Below are 22615 nucleotides of genomic sequence, written 5' to 3' on the forward strand. Positions count from 1 at the left end.
TCGCGATCGCGCCGCCTGTGAGGGTGATGAACCTCCCCACTACTGTGCAAACCGGGGGGAAGGAGGTTGCAGTTGCCGCGAACCAGTTTCGATCAAACCGCACTTACCTTTGGGGCGACCTTTCCGATGGGTTTTGTAGGTTAGCTGGGTTGGGGAGACTTGGGTCACTTCCTTTCGACGGGGGGAAGGAAGCGGAGGGGAGGGGACACTCCTTTCCCTGCCAGACCGTGTCGGAGGTCGGCGCATGTTCTACAGCAGGTTTAAACTGCAGCTAGAGCTGGATGAACTTGAACTTTTGGAGCAGCGACTCCACCATCGAGAACGCATCGCCCTTAACGCCGAGCATAATGTCACACACACACACGCCTGGGGAGGGAGGAGGGGGGGCACGATCATGCCAAGAAGGCGGAGGGAGGGGGAGGGGGATATTTGCCCTGCCTATTCGCACTCGAGCACACCATCGAGTCGTCACCATCGTCATCGTCTGGCCTCCTGCGTTCCTTCTATAATACCCCTTGTGACACGATGTTGTCTCGCCGTTTCGAAAGTGGGGAGGGCACCGGTTTTTTTGCTGGCTTCCTTTTTCTTCTTTCATCCAACTTGACGTGTCTGTTTCGTTCTCCTTTTTGTGGCTCCACCGCACCTCTCCCCCCCCCCTCCCTTATTTGTGGACCACGCGAAACACGAGGTCCTCCACCGGAGTTAGGCTCAGTTGGAACACCGATCGTCACCTAGACGCGCGTCTGTCAGCTCGAGAGCACCCATCGTGGGGGAGCAAACTGACGAGAACGAACACCAGCAGAAGAAGAAGAGGACGAAAATTGGCAACACTTACATCACGCTCATCTCGTGCAACTTCCTCCTATCCACGGATCCACCGCAGCTTAGAGTCGAGGTGCCGGCAGATGACGCCTTGCCTGGTCGCATGCCTGGAATCGCAATCAAACCCACCTGGAAAGCAAAGGAAAAGAAAGAAAACCTCCCCGGGCTGCCCAAATTAGGTGCCCGCAGTAGCCTTCTCCTCTTCCCGCGGTCCTCGCGCAGGTCCTCGCAGATAACCCACCTAGAGGGCGCTAATAAGTGAACCGATCTGAGCAGACGTTCAATTAGACAAAATTGATTGGCTACCAGCTGATTGGACCCGCTGCTTGGCGGGCTCTCGAGGGGGCTCAGATAGCACGCTCGCAGTTCGTTTGCGTTTATTTCCCCACGAGTGCGTGCCCGAGTGGTTTGTGCGTGTGTGTGAGTGTGTGTGTGTGTGCGAACGCAAGAGAAGGTGTTCACGGGTGTTATCTCTTACCCCAGACGTACGCATCAGTTCTTGCTAGATAAAAGCGGCGACAAGTTCTGCCCGTTGGTGCCACGCGCCAACACCGTCAGGTGTATCCAAAATTCAGTGGTCATCCCGCGAGCTGTCCGTGCGGACTTCCTGAGCACTGGAGAAGGAGTTACACGGTCCGTGTTTTGTGGCACAAAGTGTGGTACAACGAACCACCCCCAAACGGAACTATCGTACTCAATCAACCCAGTAGTTAGCAGTAGTTGCGGGAGATCGTCATGTCCTTCAGCGTACCCAGCGGTAAGCTGCTCAAGAAGAACTCCGTCTCCTTCAGGTGAGTCGTTCTGTCAAACATCGTACGCTATCGTTGCGCAATACCCGAAACCGGCGGGTGCTTATCGGGATGTAGCCACAAGATTAGCCCATCCAATCCCCCGGGAGACGTCCTCTCGAGAGGTGCAATCTCTAGACCTTGAACTTGTCGAGTCATGAGATGAAGATCAGCTCACCTCGCAAGGGGGTCTAGATGTTTTATGATGTGGGTTTTTTGAGCTGACTTCATGACTCATGCGGTGCTCCACAAAGTTGATCCGCAAGTTTAGAAGTACCGCATGCCGGTACCTAACACTACACTACCTCCAGTAAGGATCGAAGGACATCACGGTCCAACATCACGAACTCGCAACGGTGTTCGCGCACGTGGTGCAGTCTCACTCGTGACATACGAGTGACGCGTCCCCACCGAGACGTCCCAACACAGGTGACAGATGATGACGAGCTGCGTGCAGCGAACGTTCTGCAAGGCTCCTGAGTGCTAAACGGCTCAGACTGTGTGGCTCCGGTGGGCTCGGGAATGAGTGCATTAATGCTAACCGTTCCACCATTCCAGCTCCGCTTTGCGTTCTAATAGAGGCAAGCGGGTTGACAGCCGGTGATCGTTACAGTGGCGCTGTCACGCAGCGAACGGCAACGGAATGGCACGCGAAAAGAACAAAATGAGGGCATAAATCGCAGTCGCGGGTCGCTAATTGTCTAACCCATTCGCGAGGCGTTTCGCGGGGCCCCGGAAGGTGTGGAGGTCGGTTGCATATCAGGGGAAAGGAAGGGAGTGGGAGGTTTGGGGGCGGTGGTGACCCGCCCGGGTAGTTCACCTCCGTATAAAAGACCGTGTGAGTGCGATACGCGCACTTAGTTGCGCGTCGCAGGGCGCATTTTGCACATCATCAACTCCCTTCGACCCTTATTCAATTCAAAAGCGCGTGCGAGAGAGAGAAAGAGAGAACGTGAACGATTGAGAACAAAATTAATCAATTAATTAATCGCACGCACACCCGCACGTTCAGTGGCACGTGCGCAATTAATCTAGTAGTGAGTGAGAGGCCCCGACTAGCCCCCCCATTCGTGGTTAGATCTTTCGAGCCCCCCTTTTGGGTAGAAAAAAAAACAACCACAAACCATGGCCGCTCACCGATCAAACCCCACACACTAGCTACGGGGAGAAGCGTAAAGAAGAACGCAAGCGATCAAACGAAAAGGAGACGATGATCGTTGGAGAGCTGCCATTGGACGTCAAGCCCCCATTTGGGGGCAGATCGCTCTGGCCACGAGCGGTCGAAGCAGATCGGCTATCATCGGTTCCCGATCGGGTCACCATCGGCACACGGAGGTAACTATCGCTTGTGGGCACCATATACCTCTCTCTAGTCACCTTATCGCTTAAACCGTCGTATAGAAGGCCACAGACGCAACCGAACATCGGGCGGTGTTATCCTTCGCAGGTCAACCGGAACCGGAACGCGTGCTCGCACGAGCAAATTGCGCACCATTGCGGCATGTCGTGCGCAACGTGCCACGTGCGAACGTGTCCGTTTTGCGTTTGATTGCGAGGTGGGTGAATTTGGTCAGCCACCGAGAGCGTGATGTGCCACCCTCCGGTCGATAATCGTAATTGTCGCAATTTGCATTCGCCCCAATCCCACCCAATCGATCGGGTGTGAGGTGCTAACGAGGCATCTTGCGCCTAAACGAAACTAGGCGCTGAGGTGCGGCTTTTCAGCAGGCAGTGCACTTTCGCGCTCCGATATCGACGCGAGGATAACTATCGCGCACTGGCAATCGGCACCCGTATCGATTGCCGTTTTTTGTTTTCGCTCCCTCCGAGAGACCTGATAAGCGCCGTATCGTTGCGGGTCTTGTCACCTGCCACTTGATTGTTTTGACGTACGCCACCGAGCGGGTGGCCTCAGTCCTTGCTCTGCGCGGACATCACGCGGACGCAACCGGTCCAGGTCTCGTGCTGCTGCCATTGCCGCGTTGAACGGCGTTTCGATCTGCCGTGCTGACGTCGCTCATCCATCATCTCGTGACGGGTAAGGGTGTGTGTGTGTGTGTGTGTTTGTGTGCGTTCCTCCTGGACCGCCAAGGTGTCTGCAGAGTCAGTCGTTGTGTCGATGCCGAGCTCCCTCTTATTGGGTTACGCAACAATCTCTGCCACAATCCTGTTAACTGTTAGCGAAGTACTCCACCCGGTAGCGCCGAGATAAGGTGCGTTTAATCGCACGTAATCGGTGTAATAGTTTGGGCACCCCAAAAAGTTGTTCACTTCGATCACTAACCTCGCACGAACGTGGTGTCTGATTTTGCAGTGAGCAGCTGGAGAGCGAGCTAGCGTCACTGAACGGAACCACGGCGCCCGTCGGCGAGGAAGAGGAGGAGGAAGAGGAGCAACGGCAGAAGGGCACGTCACGTGGGGACGATGCCCATACAGCACTGGCTACAACGAAGGACGGTGCACAGTACCTGTCGGTGCCGCGGACCGACGAACAGGACGACGGAATTCAGCTCGTGAGCCGCCCGGCCGGTTCCATCCTCTCAGGTGGTAAAGCAGGTGGCCAGAAGTACGGTGGACACCATCACGGCTCAAACACCATGCTGGATCAGATCCCGGAGGGGCTAGAGTCCCGCAGGAATGGTGCAGGTCCCGATCCATATCCTAGACGCTCTTCTGTGGTGTCTCCCGATGGACCAGGTAATGGACACGTCAAACCATCACTGATGTCCGCTATCCGGCGAGGTTCATTAGCCTGGCTACCGGGACGTCGACATCATGCCGCTGAGCTCGAGTCAAACATGGGCAGCAAGGTGTCGTTGAGTCAACTACCTCCATCACACGGACCGCTCAGTGAACAGGCACTCGAGTCTCGCCGCAAGAATCGCCGGTTTGGAGAGTAAGTAGACGTCAGGTGATCTGTGTTGACGAGTGAACTGGTGACGACATCGAGTATCGTTCTTTTTCGCAGTGACGCACTCAGCACGGCCTTGTCGGCGTTGTATGCGAAGATTATCGTCATTCTGGGTATCGCACTCCCGGTCACCGAGATCCTGTCATCCCAGATACCTGCCAATGTGTACCAGGGGTTCTACCTGTTCCTGTACACCGTCAGTATTGCGTTCGTGATCTTCGTGTACGCGTCTACGATGCGACGTCGTGCCGTCTTGACGCTGATCAAGAACTACCGTAAGTTCTTGCTCCACCTTACGCAGAGATACAGCACAGCTTCTAACACCTCTTGTACCTCTGGCAGATGAAAAGACGAGCTCAGGTCCGTCAGTGAAGAAGCGCATCCCACACTTTGGCAGCTTCTACCTGCGCGTGGGTGCGATCGCTTTCGGCATTGGCACGATGGTGTACTCCGGGCTGGAGTTTGGGCAGTACTTTGAGCTGAACGCCTCACCAGGCTGTTCGAGTATCTTCATCGCGTTGACACCGGCTGCTCGGATGATCCTTTCCCTCGTGCAGATGCAGTTCATCTTTCTTAACACCTCCGATCTAGATATGGCCCGGCATAAGGTGTTTGCGCGATTCGGTCTCATGCACATGGTCGCCACCAACCTGTGTGAGTGGTTGTACGTGTTGGTTGAGGAGACAAAGCACGAAATTCACCATCTCGCACACGCAGCACATCACACAAACGGTAAGCGTCTGTCATGGAGATTATGATGAGTCTAGTGCACCTAGAGGAGGTCAAAAACCTCCAACTCCGATGTCACACCTGTCAAGCGTCAACTGACGGTGTCTTCTTGCATTTCGCGAACAGGTGCGAGTCTCGAGGTCCACGCAGTAGTTCCCACCACTACCACCACCACCACTAGTGTGACACCAACCACCGAAGGGTCCTCCGAAGAGCTGTTGGAAAGTGTCAACCACACACTGGTTCGCCGAGCCGTAGCAGCAGTAACAGGAGAAGGTGATTCGGCGGAGTACGTCGAATGTCAACGCACCAACATCATGGGTTCGCTGGTGCAGAATGTGTCACCATTCCTGTTCCCGTGTACGATCGAGTACTCACTGATCTGTGCCGTCATCCTGTATGAGATGTGGAAGAAGGTGAAGACGATCGCTGAGATCGACCGGACGCGGCGTAGTTCGATCAAGGTGCAGACAGGTGCAGGTCCAAAGAGTGCCCATCACTTCTCGGTCGACTGCTCACGTGCTCACCGAGGCATGTTCGGTGGTATTCTGCTGACAGTGCTCACCATCATCTGCCTCATCATGTACTTCGTGCTGTATGACGAGCCTGGATACGAGTACTTCGCGATTCAGGAGGTAACGATCGCGGAGACATTGATGTACGCACTAACCGCGGTTGCTGTCGTCGTTGCGATGCTTAAGATGCGTGATCTGAAGTACCAGCGGAAGAAGAATGATCACCATGCTGGCTCGATTAGCCTCGACTGTACACTGTTGGTGCTAGCTCAGACCGGGGTCTACGTGTACGGCATGTTCAGCATCGTCGGGAGCTACTTCTCCATGCGGCAAGGTGTACGGGGAGCTCGCGAAGGTTTAGTTGCGGAGTTGTTCAGCCTCATCCAGACCTCGATCCAGACACTCTTCATCCTCAACGCGGTATGGCGCAAATGCCGTGGGGCACGCCAGAACCGAACCAAACCAGGTCGTGAGATCGTCACCTTCCTGCTCGTGGCCAACATGGCGATGTGGTTCATCAACACACTCATCAAGGGTCGTGCCAGCTTCCGGCCATCCCACCTCACCTTCTTCGGCACCTGGGCCTGGACGGTCATCACACACGTCTCGATGCCACTCGCCATCTTTTACCGATTCCACTCAACCATCTGCCTGTTCGAGGTGTGGAAGTCCACCTACAAGGTGAAGATCACCGACCACCACTAGCGGTCGGTTGGTCGGTGTTATCTTTTACGTTTACTTACTTATTGTCGGACGCACGCGCACACGTTTTGTAGATATTGATTTCGCCAGCTGCAGGGGTTGATTTCCAACGCACTGCCTCCTAAAACCCTCTGTACAGCTTTACACGAGTAGGGAGTCGAAATTGCGAGACATAAACGCCACTATTAGGACCCATTGTGTCCATTCTAAAATGGATTTAAATTTGTCACTTTTCATTCGGGCTCGATCCTTCCTCGATGCGAGCCTTCGTATCCTTCGCGACGTGCCCAATCACCCAACACCTAACCCCGTGACCTTCGGTTCACCTTCAAGCCAGTTGCACTAACATTCGGAGGACACAAATCGAGCTATTCTCGGAATCGAGCGTGTGCTAATCAGCAGTCGATTAGGCCGCAAATCGTCACGGTCGGGACAAAACAACCACTTAGCATGATGTCAAAAAGGCGGAGGCTCATTAAAACCACACACACACACACACACACAAATGCTGGCACATCGCCCGTCCGGTCACGAATCGCGCCCCTAAATCATTCCCATAATGTTCGAACAAGCAGTATTAGCCTCGGAGTCGAGTTGCGACAGTTTACGTTTTCGTCGTTGCGATCTGTTTTTTTAAAGGCCTTGTTTCGTGTGTGTGTATGTTTTTGTTTCACTTTCTTCTTTCGGTTCGTTCGAATCCACACCCTCTCGAAAGGGCTGCTGCGGTGGATTTAGGCAACCAAAGCAACATGTGCTCGAGAAGAAAGCCGCGAAACGGAGTAGAATAAAAAAGGAAAACGAGAGAGAGAAAGAGAGAGAGAAAAAAACTATCCCAAAACAACGTTCACTTAAAACAACAAACGACGGTTAATATCTCACTCGACCCTGATCCCGGGGACCGAACGGCTCCCGAATCACGGTTTGATTTATTTATTCCTTCCGCCCGCCCGCTTCCACCCTTAACCCTTAACCCCTCCATCGCAAAAGGAAAAGGGCCATCGCAAAAGGAAATGCGAAGGGATGAGAGACTGCGAGAAGTGCGAGACATGCCCAGGCGCGAAGAGCGTCCCGGAAGAAACTCTCTTTCTCTCTCTCTCGCTCGCGAACATCCCTCCGAAGGGGTGGTTAAGAAGGGTTGGGGGGTTGAAAATCGTTCCGGAACATCTGCGTTATCGCTCACGAGAAATCTCGACCGACCTCATTAACCCATAAATATATCGGATCGCATTTTTGCGCCTAACCCCCCTCGTGTCCCTTCAAACCGAGGGGGTGAAGGGCCCCCGACGGGGAGGGGGTGCGGGTAATTTGTTTGTTTGCCATTCGTCACGCGGCCTCTAACAAGTGGCCTCTTACAAGGGTCTCTCTCTCTCACACTGACGCGCGTAAGAGCTAATGTCTTCACCAACTGTGCGGGTGTCGGATGTCGCTCGGAGGATGTCGTCGGAAGTATCGGCGCCACAGCAGGGTGGTTGTCTGTGGGGCAGCTGAGGGCTCAGTCCTCCGGTTTTGGAGGGCTCAGTCCAAACCAGGCCGCGTACAAAACCGGAGGCTGTGCCAAGCAGCAAGATGAACCGTAACCGGCGAACGACACACTCAACCGAATCTGGCCGGGACGTGCAGATGAGCTTCGATCAACGGTTGCAGGCGAACGCACGTGAACGCTATCGAACGCACAGGTGAGCTCGCCCATCTGCCCTATCAACCGAACCCTTTTTCGATGTGAACCCTACCTCACGCAAAAAAGAACACCACGCGTACCACCGGCAGCGTCAACTCGGCGTTCAACAACCTGCGCCAGCTGATACCGACGGAACCGCGCAACCGGAAGCTGTCCAAGATCGAAACGTTGCGGCTCGCGAAGAGCTACATCTCGCACCTGATCGCGGTGCTCGTTACTGGAAATGGACAGCGGCCATGCGTCGATACGATCGGGCACCAGCGGTCGGAGGGTCTATCGGAACAACCGGATGAACCACCTGCGCGGCCACCTATCTGCACGTTTTGTGTCACGTTCGACAAAAGCTAATGCTGGCGGCCATTTCTTTCGGTGATGACTTCCGGAGCGCGCCAGGAACCAGCGACCAGCGAAGTTTGCGTCCATTTGGGCACTTTATTTTAGACTTAACAAGTTATAGCCAACGGCTACAAACACTACGAGTGTGGATAATTATATGTACCGCTCCACGTATATATGTGCTTTGTATGTGTGTTTGTGGGTGCATGTGTGTGAGCACGGGATGAGAGCAAGAAACAGAGAGAGAGAGAGAATGAGTGACGTGGAGACTAGCACGTAAGACGAACGATCAACCGCATCGTGGAATAAAGCTTAAGAACTTAATATATTGCACATCGAAAGTGCATTGTGTGCTTATGAAATCGGTGACCAGATGACGTCAGAATAAGTAAAATCGAGGCCCCTATTAAAACCCTATTGAAAGAAACCTCACACTATGTGGTTTAAAGCCGCAAGAAAACATAACAAAAACACCCAAAAAATAGTACGGTAGATAAAATGATAAATAGCTAGCTTAATAGTACGAAGCACACTAAAACTTATCAAAGCTAATTGTTATAACCAGCGCACGCGTGCAAACGTGTGGGTTGGGTGATTTGTAGCAGAAGCAAATCTGCATCCCTTCTAATTCGTCACACTGCCACTGCCCAACGATTTCATCAGCTGATAGCACTGCTGCAACCGTTTCTTGTCGCCGATCTTTTCCAGCGTTTTAGCGGCCTCTTCCAGCATGCCAGCTCGTTCACCCGGTGACGATAGACAGGGCGCCGGAAGGTGCTTACAGGCGACATATAAAGCGGCAGCTCTTTCACGGCCACCTTCGAGCTGAGCCGATCGATCCTTTCCGCAGATGAGTGATGAGCGGGAGTTACGCTGACGTAAGCTTCGATCGAGCAGCTGTTGCGTTGGACCCGGTGCAGCTCCGGCCATCAGCCGGCATACGGCTTCGTACAAGAACACGCGCGACTGTGCATTCTGTGGAAGATGGTCCAAAAGATGGAGTTAGCAATGGCAGAACATAGAGCAAGACGAGAGTAGCACACGAACCGGAAACTTGCTCGTCACCAACCGGAGCAGATTCAGGTCGGCCTGGAATGCGGCCAGTATCTTGCCCGGGACGGTTTGATGCGCTTGATGTTGGCCATAGTTCGCATCCTTTTCGATCTCCCACAGGGCGGTTCGCGCTTCCAGCAGCCAGTCGCAGGCGAGTAATTGAGACAGCTGAAATAATACCAGAGAGAAAGAAAGGGAAGCCATTAACCGGAAGGCAGTCTGTCAGTTGGGCCGCTCGTCTGCACTTTGTGTGGGGAAGTGATCCGCGCTGATATGGTCCGCTTCTGAGCGAGCTGGCACCTTGGGGATGCATTGCAGAAGTACTGCACCACTTGCCAACACGGAAAGTGCAATGCAACTACAATGCACCCGAAGGAGGGACACAAACGTCGAATGCAGCCGGTTGGGGTCGGTTTTTTTAACGAATTAAAACCCCCCCCAAGAAAACAGGCTTCCTTACTCACCAGCTTCAAACGGCTCGGTGTCTTGCAGATGTTACCCGTGAGGCTATCCTCCAGGAAGTGGCTGCTCGCATTGCACGTGTTAAAAATCGACTCAAAATCCGACTCCGTTCGGGTGCTAAAAAAGAAAAAGCAAATGAGATGAATGATAAAGCGCTGTTGTGCAATTGTGCACGAGATGTAAACCTACATGAGACCCCGTTTGGAGTGGAAAGCGAGCAAAAGTGCACGGGCAAGTGGATCTTCCGATTGCTGCAGCACAGACGGCACCGTTTCGACGTGCACGTACAACGCCTCGGCCAGTTCGTCCTCACCCAACAACCAAAATCCTGCTACACGCAGCAAATGACACCACCAGTGTGCTAACTCGTCGAAGCAACAACCTGTTCCATGCACGTGGCACGCATCGAATGGAGCCGGTCTCTCGAGTCCTAACGTTCCCTGCAACAGTTCGGTAAACCGCAGAACATCACTGCTAACACCACCCGCTGAGGGAGCGAGATCTCCCGATTCCGTTGGTGCTTTTTCCCCATGTTCGTCCTTCGAGTCCTTCCCAGACTGACCGGTGGAAGCGCCACTAACGCCGGATGATCCAGAGGCCGAAACAGCAGCCACAGTCGACGATGTTACGGTTGCGGATTTAGCTGGTGCCCAAGGAGTACGTTCATGGCCAGATCCGACCAACAGCTGGATGGCTTGTTGCAGTAGATTCAGCCGATACTCGCGCATTACGTACTCAAGCGGATCGGCACTATTGCAGAGCGTGGTGAAGAGTCCGTCGGATTCATCCGCTCGCTCACCATACCGGAAAAGGCTGGTGGTGAGAAACTGGAAGCCGTACGCGGTGAACAACCACCGGAAACGGCGACTCGTGTGTTCACTGGCCAACTGCTTCGCTTTGGCCAGGTAATATCGGCAATAGTACTGCAATAACCCGGGATAACTGCGCTTAACACGCAAAGCGGCCAACAGGTATATCTCGATCGTATCATCCACGGACATGACCGCAGCGGCCGTTTCCGCCATATTGACCGCACACAAGCTCATCATAAGCCCATTTGCGTCTGACCGGTCCATAACGAGATGTAGCTGGTGTAGTCGGTGGTAGAGCAGTGCCAGTTCGCGAGCTGAATGTAACGCGTGCATTCGTTCACCTTCCGGTTTGAATAAACCACCGGTCCGGCGAGAAAGCCACCGACCCACGTACAAACGGTGAAAAAACATGCGCACAAATTGCCATCCAGTGGTCGAGAAACGTTCCAGACGCGTCGAAGGCAACGATAAGCCAAAGGACTGCAGACACAGCTTCGCTTCACGGTACGAGGCATCCGCGTTGCCACGCCGGAATTCCAGATCGGACTGCTTCTTGTGCTTCCAGTATTCGTTAGAGGCTCGCGAGCGTGCTGGCAACACCGGGTCACCGTACACGAGCATCCGGATGAGGCAGAATGCCATTAGCAGGAAGTTGACCAACCCCAACAGTAGGGTGGAGGAGATACGCGCCCACGAGAAGGATTCCTCCACCGCAAGGATGCGTCGAGTCGTGCCAAGTTCCTCAGCCACATCATCGGAACCACCAGCAAAGGACATCAGGCTACCGAACGGGTTGACGACCAACACGGTCAGCATGAACATGCAATACGTGAGCCGGGTGTTCGAGGACATCCCGCCGAGTCCGTACATCATCTCGTCATCCATCAGATCGTCTCCGGCCGGTGATAGTGTGCCGGATCCGGCAAACGGTGAACCTGGCATAGAACTTTCCGAACGTGCCGGCGATGAGGATGGGTTCGATTCGTCGCTGCGTGGCGGTGTGATTGGACCGGCCATTAAACCATCCGTTAGGTTCTGACCAACCAGCAGGTCCTTGAGCGAGTGCTTCTGGTCGGTGGCGCGCATCTTGAACGCCATATTCTCCTGCTTGAGCAGATTGTTCTGCTTCTGCAGGTGCCGGATGTGATCGATCGCTTTGCGCAGGATGGCCGATTTGTTCAGCTTCGCGTCAACACCCACGACGATGTTCTTCAGCTCGATTATGCAGCTGTTGATGGACGTCCGGTAGCGCCGCTCGATGGCATTGTGTGCGGATCGCTTCACTTCCTTAACCTTCGGCATGCCAGCCGGTTGTAGTCGGCTCAGTTGCACCTTAGCCGGGTCGGATCCTGCAGCCGGTGCTACCGGTGTTACCGAAGCTGGCGTATCCAACACCACCGGAATGCCAGCCGTCAGGATCGGCCCGTTTAGCGTGTTCACCAGCGTGTGGATGTTCGGATTCGCCTTTACCGTCACCGTACCGCTCGTAACCGACGGTGGATTCGCAATCGAGTGCATGTTCGCGTTTGTGTAGATAACGGGCGTGTTCGCTGGCAGGAACACCGACTGTTTGTCCACCGTTTGCAGTGCGACCAGTTGCTGCATCAAATGCTGCCCATTTGCCACCAGGTTCTGGACGCGCACGTTCGCAATGTTGGGCAGAATGTTGGCCGGTTGCTGCGGTGTTGTTGCTGGGGCAATTTTCTTGGCATACGCCTGTCGAACAGCACCGCGCCCATTCTGCACCACGAGTGTTGGCGTGTTCGAGGATACCGTAGCTGGGGCTATGTTAGGACGATTCGGGGCCAAAACGACGGGTCGTGCCGTCACCGTTGTGGCCGCTGTCGTGAGTTGAGCCTGAACTGGGGCTGTAATCATCACGGACGATGGAATGACTGTGGTGAGGTTCTGCTGTAAGGGTTGTGGCGGTGGTGCAGGACATATGACGACGTGTTTTTCTTCCTGTGACGACTGCAGAGGTGTGCCTGGTTTGGGTACCACAACCAGCGATTCGCTAGGGTATATCGTCGTCGCCTCGACTGGTACTGCAGCACTCGGAGTCTCCACAACTAGACACTCTTCCTTTACGAGCACACTGCTCGCTGGGGCTGGACCGGCCACTTTAGAGGATGATGCTGCAGATGCCGAGGAATCGTTTACGGTGTCCTCCCAGCTGTAGCTGGACAGAAAGTCCTCTGCCATCATGTTCATCAGCTTTTCCTCGTTCAATTGATCTACTGGCGGTAAAACAAACGCGGAGGTGAAACGTCTGGCATATCCTTACCGGCAAAAGAAGGTCCCAAAAACTGCATACTCACACATATCCGCGATCTCGCTAATATCATTCATGTCGTTCATGTCGAGATCGTCCTCCTTGAAGTTTGACCCCGCGTAAAACATATCATGCGGTGGAAACGGATCGTTCCACCCTCCTTCCTGCTCCATTTTGATATCTTTTCCACTTTGCAACGGTCAAACGAAACGTGCTTTCTGTCACGTGTTTTTATTTTAACAACTTACTGTGACCAAAATCAACGCACCACACCGGGTTGCTGGATGCAAACACAACTACTCAATTATGTTGCTTGGTTGCAACTTGACAACACAACGCACTGTTGACGATCTGATGCAAACATCAGATCATACCGTCTCGACCAATCAGCGCCCTCCATTCAGCATCGTATGATTTTGTACACGCGTGACGTCACTCATCCTAAATGTTGGTTGCGTACGATGCCAAACCAAACGGCGCAAATTAAGGCTCACAGGACGCTCAGCATTCTGCAATTTATCCGCGTTTCAATGGTTATTCGATAGGGTCAGGGCGGCTTTGAGTCGACGGTCACTGATTGCTGATGGTTGAGGGCGATAGTATTGCGTTGAATGGTTTATTGATGCAACGTAGGCCAATGTTATGGCGCATGAATTTGCTAGACATTGTTCCATTGCTGACTTTGACAGCACGTGCTCGTACGCAGTAGCCCGGTAGTGTTGTCATCAAGGTTTATACTACATAGCTGATGAGTTGCGTATAACGACTGCCCCTACTTGGCGCGATACGCAATGGCCTGCGGCGTGTTTAATCAAAATATTCTTTATTTTAATTGAAGAAGATAAAAAGCCCGAGGGTGTGCGGGCGTTTCCATTACCGATAAATGTACAATGAATTGAGCAAAACGCTACGGGAGAGGGCAACCCGTAAAACGCAATTACAAGGAAACGTTTCACACTACATTTAGGGGCTACCGTTGAACAGAGAGCAGAACGCGTAATGGTCGTTTAAAATTACCGCCCGTTGGCTTCTAACACAGCTAGCTGATTGCAATTAAAAGGGGTAGTTATTGTATTTGATACGAAACTCTTGCCAATCTCTCCTACACGGGGTAAACCAAATGCTAAGTCGCGTGCTAGGGCTTGAAAGCTTACTGCAATCGACCATCGGGTCGGCCCTGAACTGGCGCACCAGGAAAGAGACAAGCGTTCTGTTGGAAGCGGCTCGCCCTCGCACCTCGACATCTCGCAAGAACCTATCGTATTTTACTGCAATGTGTAGTAAGTGGCGAGTAATGCGCAAATGCTAGCAGGAATACTTAAATGTACAGGAAAAACAGGGCAGAAAGGACAAACGCGTGTTTGGCGCCCTACATACTAAACCGAGAAAGAGAGAAATTGAGTGAGGCGGAGGAATGCAACCGTACGAGCTAACATGGCAATCTTCGTCGCTTCGATGATGTACACATCGCCGTGCCCGGACCGCTGGCCACACCGCTCTAGATGAACACCGAGATGAAGTTCATGCGCTCGCGATCCGATTGTCAGTTGTCCTGCAGCTCGCCCTCCGGCTCGATCGGTTGCATCGCCTCGGTTGGTGGCATCGGTGTATCCTCGCCGTCTCCGGGGTCCGCCTCGAGCGCCTCCCGCCCCATACCGGCCACATACTCGCCCGGGTCAACCGGCATTGTGGCGACCTCGTCATCACCCGGCCGGTAGGTGCCGGCGTGCTGGCCCAGCGTGGGCGGTTGGGCCGTTTGGTGCAGCTGCTGTGAGAACAAATTGAGCTGGTGCTGCCGAAACCGGTTCAGCACGTCGAAGTGCGTGTACAGGTTGGTGGAGTTGGCCTCGCTCGGGTAGAGCGTGCGGTCAAACGCCGCACCAAGCCGCTTCAGCAGGTCGGTGAAGGCTTTCTCCTCCTTCCGGATCCACGGACGATGATCGTCCTGGATCTGATATGGGGTCACGTGCACGTGCACGTTGATGCACAACCGGCACAACGTCTCGAGCAGGCTTCGGGACGTAATCCAGGTGTTCTTACCGCCACCGTGCCCTCCATCCAGCCAGTACATGTCGGTGATGCGTGACACCAACCGCATCATCGTGCTGTCGTCCGGCGTGAGCGTTTTGTAGTAGTGAAACTCGTAGATGAACTGGTTCAGCACCACGCAACCTTTGCTAAAACCGATCAGCTTGAGGCTGGCTTTATCGAGGTTAAGATTTTCACGCCACCAAAGCAGCTCGTTCAGGCGCGGCCCAGTCGCCATCTCGCTACCGGGCGCATCGTAGATATTGCTCTGCGGTAAAAGGTGCCCCCTTAGAAACGCATCCGACCCACAACCGTGGCTATTGCCTCCGTACTTACTTGCAAAATGTCACTGCTTTGCTTGCACGGCCCATCACTCGCGTATCCTTTCGAGCTGGACGCGTTCAGCAGCTTGTGCAGGAAGTCCTGATCCAGGATAGGTTTAGTGAGCTTTTTCGTCAGGTTTATCAGCAACCTAGAGCGAACAATAGTGCGTGAGTTTGGTGCTGCGAATTAGTCAAAGTCCAAACGTCTATGCTTACTCTTCTAGGTGCTGCAGTGAGTAGTGCATGGGCGTGTGATCCGGAATGCCGGCGTTGTTGCCCCGTACGAAGTTGTCGAAGCAGCTGAATGTGTTGTACTCCATCCTTCCCGGGCGCACGACGACGATGTGTGAGTGTGGAAAGGATTCTCGCAGCAGTACCGCCGTGTTCTCTAGGTTCCATTTGATGTAGTTCTTGTTGTCCCGATTTAGCTCCATCTTTTCCGGGATATCCTGCCGGAAAAGGGGGTGAACCAAAAGGCACACATTCAGCGGGATTTCGTCACCCCTCACCACTCAGCCGGCGCGTCCCACTCCTTACCTGCACGTCCCCACCAAAGTAAACGATGGCGGTGCATTTGTCCTTCTGCGAACTGCCGCGCAGCAGCGGTGGGCAGTAGATAATACTGTTGATACGGTTCTGGTAACCCTTGACGCCGTTAATCCGGCAAGGGTTGCCTTTATTGCTCGGTTGTCCCGTGCCTGTGCCAGCCACCGGTTGGAACGCCGCAATCGAGGGTCCCGTGTCGGGATCCGTGTCCTTGCTGGAGGTGGTCGCCGTTGGCGATGGTTCGTTACACCGCACGTTGCTCATGATTTACATCCGCTCACGTCGGTCGGTATGTTACATCCACAATTTACGCACCTCAAAGCACCCTGAAACGAACGACAATAGAGGTGCGCAGCATGAACAACCTTTTATCCTTTGCCATCTTTGTGGAGGGAAGGAAGATGGAGGGGGTGATGTGAGGTGGGGCACCACCAGAAGGACACCAGGTTAGGTTGTCCCGCATTCCTGCGGTTTACGACACACACAGACACACACACACACACAGGGGGTGAGGGATCGAGAAATCCGTTCTAGGGCGCTGAAAGATTGATGACCACATGGAACCCTTCCCCCTTTTCCATCGTGCGATTGGCCCTTCGCGTACACACACACACACACCCGAGGGTGAGCATACAGATCGTTTCGGGGTACGCATACGCGCGCGCAACAGCACGTATGGTGCCCAGCGCGCGCGCTGGTATCTCGCGGTGTAAAGTTTAAAATTAGTTCTTGTTTGCGTCTAAATTTACTCCACATTGCGAAGCAGACGCGCATCTCGCGGTTTGGGGCAGACAACGCCGTAGATACCGAGCGTGGTGGTCGGTCGGTTCATCCGGAGCGATATTATCCGTGTCAGCAGCACGCCAGGGAAGCCAGCTACCGAGTGGGTGCAGCTGGTGCAACGAAAAAACATACACACAGTGTGGCCGGATGTGCGAGTGAAGAACCAAGCGTTTGTGTGCGTGCGTGCGTGCGTGTGTGAAGAGAACCTGCAATTGGCGCAGCAAACTCCAGCAACTTCCAGAACCCGGGTCGGGAACGAGTTCGAGTGTTTCGAGCCATCGTTCGTGTGTAGGCGCTGGTCCAGCTGGACCACAAGGTAGACAGTATCAGGAGAGCGCATCAAGCAACCGGCCATCAATGATCCGACAGCGTTCGTCGGTGCGGAGCCGCGGCTCATCCTCCACCACAATCAGCGATCCGCGCGAGCGTGTGAAGGACTGCTGCCGCAAGTTCGTGGCGTTTATGTGCACGCAGGTCGGTGTTGGCGGGTTAATCGTGGCGTATGCCCTCGTCGGTGCGGCCAGCTTCATGTCGATTGAAACCCGCGAGCCAAACCCGCTGATCGAGCAGGTTGCGACGTTGCGCCGGAACTGTGCCGCCGAGCTGTGGGACGTGACCGAGCAGCTGAACCTGTTCAACAGCTCCGTGTGGCATTACGAGGCGGATCTCGTGCTGAAGCGCTATCAGGATGACTTCGCGGAAGCGATCCGGCGCGGGTACGATGGCCGCCCGCCGGAGGAAGTGTGGAATTTCCCGGCCGCGCTCATGTTCTGTCTCGCCGTTTTCACGATGATCGGTTACGGTAATATGGTGCCCAGGACGGCGTGGGGTAAGGGCGCGACCGTCATCTACGCCACGTTCGGCATCCCGCTCTATATCCTGTACTTCATGAACATGGGCAAGGTGTTGGCGTCGACGTTTAAGTGGTTGTACACCTGGTTCCATGAGTGCAGCCATCGGAGCGATGAGGACGGTGGGTTAGCTCTGGAGGAAGGTCCTGGGCTGGCGCCTCGGAAGCGCATCATCGTGCCGACGACGGCGTGTCTCTGGGTGATCACGATCTACATCGCAACCGGTACGATCATGTTCGCGGAATGGGAAAAATGGACCTACCTCGATTCGGCCTACTTCTGCGTTACGAGCCTATGCAAAATCGGCATCGGAGATCTCGTGCCGGGTGCGAACATCCTTGATTCGCAGAGCGGCAAACCGACCAAGCTGGTAATCAACTTCGTCTACATGCTGCTCGGCATGGGCCTGGTCGCGATGTGCTACATCCTGATGCGTGAAGAGGTCCGCATCAAAATGCAAGAGATCAAGGAGGACACGCGCCTCTGTCTCGAGGATCTGAGCTCGAAGTTTGCGAAATGTTGCGGTACGAAGGACTCGCAGTACTACGACTAGCGCACGATTTGATCCGCGAACAATTCCAGCCCCCGTCACCCCGCCATCTTCCACCTGCCCTCCGTCTAGCAGTACCGCCAAAGGGGCAGCCAATGTTCCCTCATCATGTTGTATTAGTATTTACACGTATCGGATTAGCATAAGGGAGGCGCCACGCACAGTAAGCAAGCGCGCTCAAGGCACTTCAATAAAACAAAAAAAATCTTTCCGTAATGTGTTCCGAATTCCTACATCTCGCCTGCGTCGCCCTGCATCGTCCCACCAACCCACGGAACATGCGTGCGAGCATACATTTATGCCTATATATAGCCGTACGTGTGCTGACCGGAAGATGCGCGGTTCGATTGGCAGACTGGAGGAGTGAGTAGGTGCTACAAATCCGGAGTATTTATGTAACGCGCCCCCTGGTGGCCAATTTTCAGCTCTAGCTTCTTCCAAACCGGAAACCCAACCGGGACAGCCAGCGTCCTGCATCCGGTGCATCGAAGCGTAACAGTGTGTGTGGGTGGGAGGGCGCGCACACACGCGCACATACACTGTGAGTTAGAGAGCATAAACATTGGGTGAGCTTTGGCGCACTTCTGGCTGCCGTACTTACGCTGCGAAATTCGTCCGATGACCCGACCCGATGGGATCGTCCGTTGATTGGTGAAAGGTGATCAGAGTAGACCGAGTGGACTGAGAAGGAGCGGAATTGTTGCTGATAGCGAATGTGCGGTTCACCTCGACCGGGGAGTTGATTACATCCCGAAGATGGCGGGCGCCATCGCGGGTGGCTGCTTCGCGTTGGTTGTGCGTTTTCCTTTCTTCCTTGTTGTGGGCTTTGTTGTTTTGCTTTGTTTTATTGCAGCCTTTGTTTCTCTCGTGCACACACACACGCACACACACATACACGCGCGTGAGAAGGGACGGCTAGAAAGACATCCTCCGGCAGGGTCACCGGGCTTCGATTTTGCAACGCCCGCCCTTTCCCTTCGCTGGCGGACTGGACCGACCGAGCTCGCGGGGTTCGCTTCTGGGCAGCGGAAATGACGACCGTTTGGGGGAAATGGTGAAAACTAGCGATAAAACCGGAGCCGGAAAACGAAACGCTACCGAAACGGTGGAAAACACGCGCGTTCACACAGAAATGCTCACTAGCCGGGACAGCAACGCTTTCTGTTGTGTTTTTTCGAGCCCCCCACCCTTTGTATTGGAAGACCGATTTTCGCTTGTATACACACACGACAGGGCTGCCAATTTCAAAGCGGCTGATGGCAGACGAAACGTCAAAAGTGGCCAAGGTTTACAGTTCAGTCCAGTTAGGCTGCACACCGAACGAATATGCAGAAAATGCAGTCTCTGCTGCCACTGCAACTGAGATGCATTTGTAAAAAGACACTAGAGAGCGTATAGAACCCTCAACATCATCTTTTTGTTGTTTAACACGTGGCATTATTTGTTTAACAGAACAAAAAAAATGGCCACTTTAAAACGCGATAGTTTTCTTTTGAACGAGGTGGTAAAAGTATGGTGTCTTATACATCGTTAGATTACTTTAAATTTCTTTCTCGTTTGTTACATCACTCTAACGATGAAGCTGTAAGTATCTGAAGTAAATATCAACCGTTACCAACATGTTCCACGAAACGATGCAATCAAATGCCAGTGAAATATTTCAATGAAATGTTTCAGCTTATATAACGAATTTCGCAAAATGCCGCCGTAATTTATGCCAAGAAGTACTATTCTCATTCTATGAAAAATAGGAGCTCAAATGTAATATAAAGGCAAACTCGTCAGTTTTAAAGAATTGCGTAAATTAACAAATTATGTTCATCTCACCTTAGCTAAATTAGAGTTCAATTCTTCTCATTACGTAAGAAAGTAATAGAATCCAACGAATCCTTGTAGTAAATGGCGTTTATTTAAGTCTTTGATAGTACAAGACGCAGACATACACATTTGCAGATCATAAAATGCAAAAGTTTAGGATGTCAACAGTAGTTTCATTCAATTAACGTCAACAGCCAGTTGTACAATGTGGCCTGTGAAATGTCTGCGTTGAAATTAAATTTCGACGGTACCAAAAAGAATAACAATTCATATTCAATCAGCTTTATTTCTCAATATTTTCTTTCGTCATTCCCAACCACAATAACCCATCGTTAGTATGATGAATTTCTATGGATACTAAGATTATACGGTTCGCATAATATACATTCATACAATGACCATGAATGTACAATGATCATGAATGTAGCTCAGGAAAGAAGACACAAGTATTGCCCCATAATATCGTGGATTTCTCAATTTGTTCTGTACTATTCCGTCAATGCATTGTATGATTCTATTTACTTATGCCTTCAGCAATTTCATAATTAATTTAAAGTACATATCAATAATAAAAAATATAATACTACAGTTTCTATTACACCAAAATGTGTATACGCTTACAAATTACGGTTGATTTTTGTCATAAGAGAACATTTAAGAGTTTTTTCAATATGTTTTTTTTATTTTACAACTTTTTTCCTTGAAGAAAAAGGATGGCCTCGATATCATTTCATATTCTTTTCGTGTTGTTCCATGTTCTTTTCTCCTTCTTCTTCAAATGTAGCAATTTGTTTCCAAATCGTTCAATTCTAAGAAATATATAAGACTATCCTTTGTTTTCATTTAGAAAACATCCAGAAAAGATAATTGATTATCTAAGGAACCCAGTAGTTGCCTATAAGAGTATTAAGCATTGTATCATTGTTAGACTATTTTGTTTAAATTGAAAGATTGTGTTTTCACTCCAATCGTATTAATTATCACCTGGTGACAATCGCTGAGCATGGCATTTTATTTCCGTTTCTGCGATAAAAACTATCGACACTTGCTGCCTCGCTCGTTATAGTAATATGTTCTGCTGTGTTGTAAAAATTCTATGTCATGGGTTTTAAATCACTACTGACGCTTAAATCATTACTTTTCTCAAACGTATGCTGCACTTATCATAATAAAACCTCTTAGTTCAATTGTTATCCATATTAATAACGTCTATTAGTTCTTTTACATGGTTATATCGGCGCCTGTGCGTATTTACGATCTGCTGGTTTTCTTCATCTTTATTTTACACAATAATTTGATTCCTCTTATTGTTTGATTGTATACATATATTGATTATGTTAAATACGATCAAATCTTTGCGGTGTTATATTCATTTAGATTTATTTTTTAAAATTCTTCTTATATTTCATGCAAAAAAGAGTATGCGAGGGAGAGGGGGCAGGGGAGTGATAAAAAACTATGTCTGTGCAATTTTACCATGCATATTTGTATTTGTTTTATTCTCATATTATTATAGGTATTATATTGTTACTTTCGACAATACGTCTGCTCTATTTAGATTCCGTTTTGCTTTTGGGAATGGCATTTCATACGATACTTTATATTCTTCGAGGAAGATGTTTTAAACTTTAGCGCTCTTTGTGCATGTTTTACGTTCCGTTGAGAGAGTACTAACATTTCCGCAATATCATGACTTATATACAATTTCCGCGAAATACGTAATTCAATAGTGGATTTTTCTCTTATTTTGGCATAAAAAATTGATTATAAGTATGGTTTCAATGTGTTACTGTATGCGGGGAAGGAGATGATTTAGGTTCGACGAGGGGTTGGTTGCCATGGTGAAGGGTTTCGAAAACCGATCGGAAACAACATAAAACGTACAGTTAGTCTCTACCGGGTCGCTATACTTTAGTATCGATAAGTTGAAATCATTGCAAACTTGGTAACTAGTTTCACGCAAAACGATGATAATTCGCAAGCGCTGATATATATATATAGTTTTTGTTTTCTCATTGTTTGTTCTAAAGTTTACTTTCGAGCCGTTCAGCTAATTCGAAGAGCGAGAAAGATTAGAGTTCACGATCAAACGTTGATGTTTGCCCGATATGATGGAGAGAATGCAAGAAAATAAGAGATTCCTCTCTATCCTTGCCCTATTAACTGGGACTCACGTTTCATTTTACCTTGCTACAGCAAGGCGAACATTTACATGTGAAATATTACGTTACTATTCATCTTTCCGTTTTGTTAGATTTTAGCGAAACAAAAGACAACGTTTTGCTTGGAGTGTATGGCAGAACCGAGAGTATATACAAGCAGTGCTTTCGCTCTCCTCTTTCTCAATTTTATACACATTATATTCATTGTTCAGACTTATATTGTTTTGTCTTACGTTTTTTGTTCCCTTTTGACATTCGTTGCGCGAGGTTTTATCTTCTTTCTCTATCTTTATCTCTATCTCTTTCTTTCTCTCTCTTTCTCTCTTTTTTCTTGCTTTCTTCACATTAGCAGTATCATACTATTGGCATCAACGAATTTCCCAGTTTCATTTCGCTTGTTAGATTTTACACATTTCACAGAACTTTGATGATTCATATTGTTGATGAGGGAATCGTCTAGTTAAAACGAGGAGC

General features: G+C 51.2%; 5 protein-coding genes across 5 annotated transcripts; 3 read left to right on the forward strand and 2 right to left on the reverse strand.

Annotated features, from left to right (window-relative positions):
• The first annotated feature begins 1557 nt into the window (after positions 1-1557).
• On the forward strand, positions 1558-6591 carry LOC128728430 (proton channel OtopLc). Its single transcript, XM_053822054.1, has 5 exons — positions 1558-1613; positions 3925-4506; positions 4579-4796; positions 4864-5253; positions 5377-6591. Exons 1-5 carry the CDS (start codon positions 1558-1560, stop codon positions 6468-6470), a joined length of 2340 nt encoding a protein of 779 aa, XP_053678029.1. The 3' UTR covers positions 6471-6591.
• Positions 6592-8033: 1442 nt separating this feature from the next.
• LOC128728432 (transcription factor 15) lies at positions 8034-8493 on the forward strand. The gene is made up of 2 exons (XM_053822058.1): positions 8034-8143; positions 8235-8493. The coding sequence occupies exons 1-2, from the start codon at positions 8034-8036 to the stop codon at positions 8491-8493; spliced, it is 369 nt and encodes a 122-aa protein (XP_053678033.1).
• LOC128728510 (sterol regulatory element-binding protein 1) lies at positions 8428-13253 on the reverse strand. Its single transcript, XM_053822137.1, has 5 exons — positions 13127-13253; positions 10186-13042; positions 9999-10113; positions 9529-9702; positions 8428-9456 (listed from the first exon to the last, which is right to left on the reverse strand). Exons 1-5 carry the CDS (start codon positions 13251-13253, stop codon positions 9106-9108), a joined length of 3624 nt encoding a protein of 1207 aa, XP_053678112.1. The 3' UTR covers positions 8428-9105.
• Positions 13254-14623: 1370 nt separating this feature from the next.
• Positions 14624-16241, reverse strand: LOC128728434 (mitochondrial protein C2orf69 homolog). Its single transcript, XM_053822061.1, has 4 exons — positions 15969-16241; positions 15648-15880; positions 15445-15580; positions 14624-15376 (listed from the first exon to the last, which is right to left on the reverse strand). The coding sequence occupies exons 1-4, from the start codon at positions 16239-16241 to the stop codon at positions 14624-14626; spliced, it is 1395 nt and encodes a 464-aa protein (XP_053678036.1).
• Positions 16242-17117: 876 nt separating this feature from the next.
• LOC128729136 (TWiK family of potassium channels protein 18) lies at positions 17118-18164 on the forward strand. The gene has a single exon (XM_053822787.1). The coding sequence runs from the start codon at positions 17118-17120 to the stop codon at positions 18162-18164; it is 1047 nt and encodes a 348-aa protein (XP_053678762.1).
• The last annotated feature ends 4451 nt before the right edge of the window (positions 18165-22615 follow it).

This window comes from Anopheles nili, chromosome X, assembly GCF_943737925.1.
Source record: "Anopheles nili chromosome X, idAnoNiliSN_F5_01, whole genome shotgun sequence".
NCBI classification, from domain to species: domain Eukaryota; kingdom Metazoa; phylum Arthropoda; class Insecta; order Diptera; family Culicidae; genus Anopheles; species Anopheles nili.

Excerpts from the sequence above, each read along its gene's own strand:
- LOC128728434 (XM_053822061.1), bottom strand. The coding sequence starts at position 16,241 with ATGAGCAACGTGCGGTGTAACGAACCATCGCCAACGGCGACCACCTCC. Across the intron at positions 15,881-15,968 it reads ACTTTGGTGGGGACGTGCAG|GATATCCCGGAAAAGATGGA; the intron begins GTAAGGAGTGGG and ends CTTTTCCGGCAG. Across the intron at positions 15,377-15,444 it reads AAAGCAGTGACATTTTGCAA|AGCAATATCTACGATGCGCC; the intron begins GTAAGTACGGAG and ends CTTTTACCGCAG.
- LOC128728430 (XM_053822054.1), top strand. The coding sequence starts at position 1,558 with ATGTCCTTCAGCGTACCCAGCGGTAAGCTGCTCAAGAAGAACTCCGTC. Across the intron at positions 4,507-4,578 it reads AAGAATCGCCGGTTTGGAGA|TGACGCACTCAGCACGGCCT; the intron begins GTAAGTAGACGT and ends TCTTTTTCGCAG. Across the intron at positions 5,254-5,376 it reads CGCAGCACATCACACAAACG|GTGCGAGTCTCGAGGTCCAC; the intron begins GTAAGCGTCTGT and ends TTTCGCGAACAG.
- LOC128729136 (XM_053822787.1), top strand. The coding sequence starts at position 17,118 with ATGATCCGACAGCGTTCGTCGGTGCGGAGCCGCGGCTCATCCTCCACC.
- LOC128728432 (XM_053822058.1), top strand. The coding sequence starts at position 8,034 with ATGAACCGTAACCGGCGAACGACACACTCAACCGAATCTGGCCGGGAC. Across the intron at positions 8,144-8,234 it reads GAACGCTATCGAACGCACAG|CGTCAACTCGGCGTTCAACA; the intron begins GTGAGCTCGCCC and ends TACCACCGGCAG.
- LOC128728510 (XM_053822137.1), bottom strand. The coding sequence starts at position 13,253 with ATGGAGCAGGAAGGAGGGTGGAACGATCCGTTTCCACCGCATGATATG. Across the intron at positions 9,703-9,998 it reads CACCGAGCCGTTTGAAGCTG|CTGTCTCAATTACTCGCCTG; the intron begins GTGAGTAAGGAA and ends GTATTATTTCAG. Across the intron at positions 9,457-9,528 it reads TGGTGACGAGCAAGTTTCCG|AATGCACAGTCGCGCGTGTT; the intron begins GTTCGTGTGCTA and ends CATCTTCCACAG.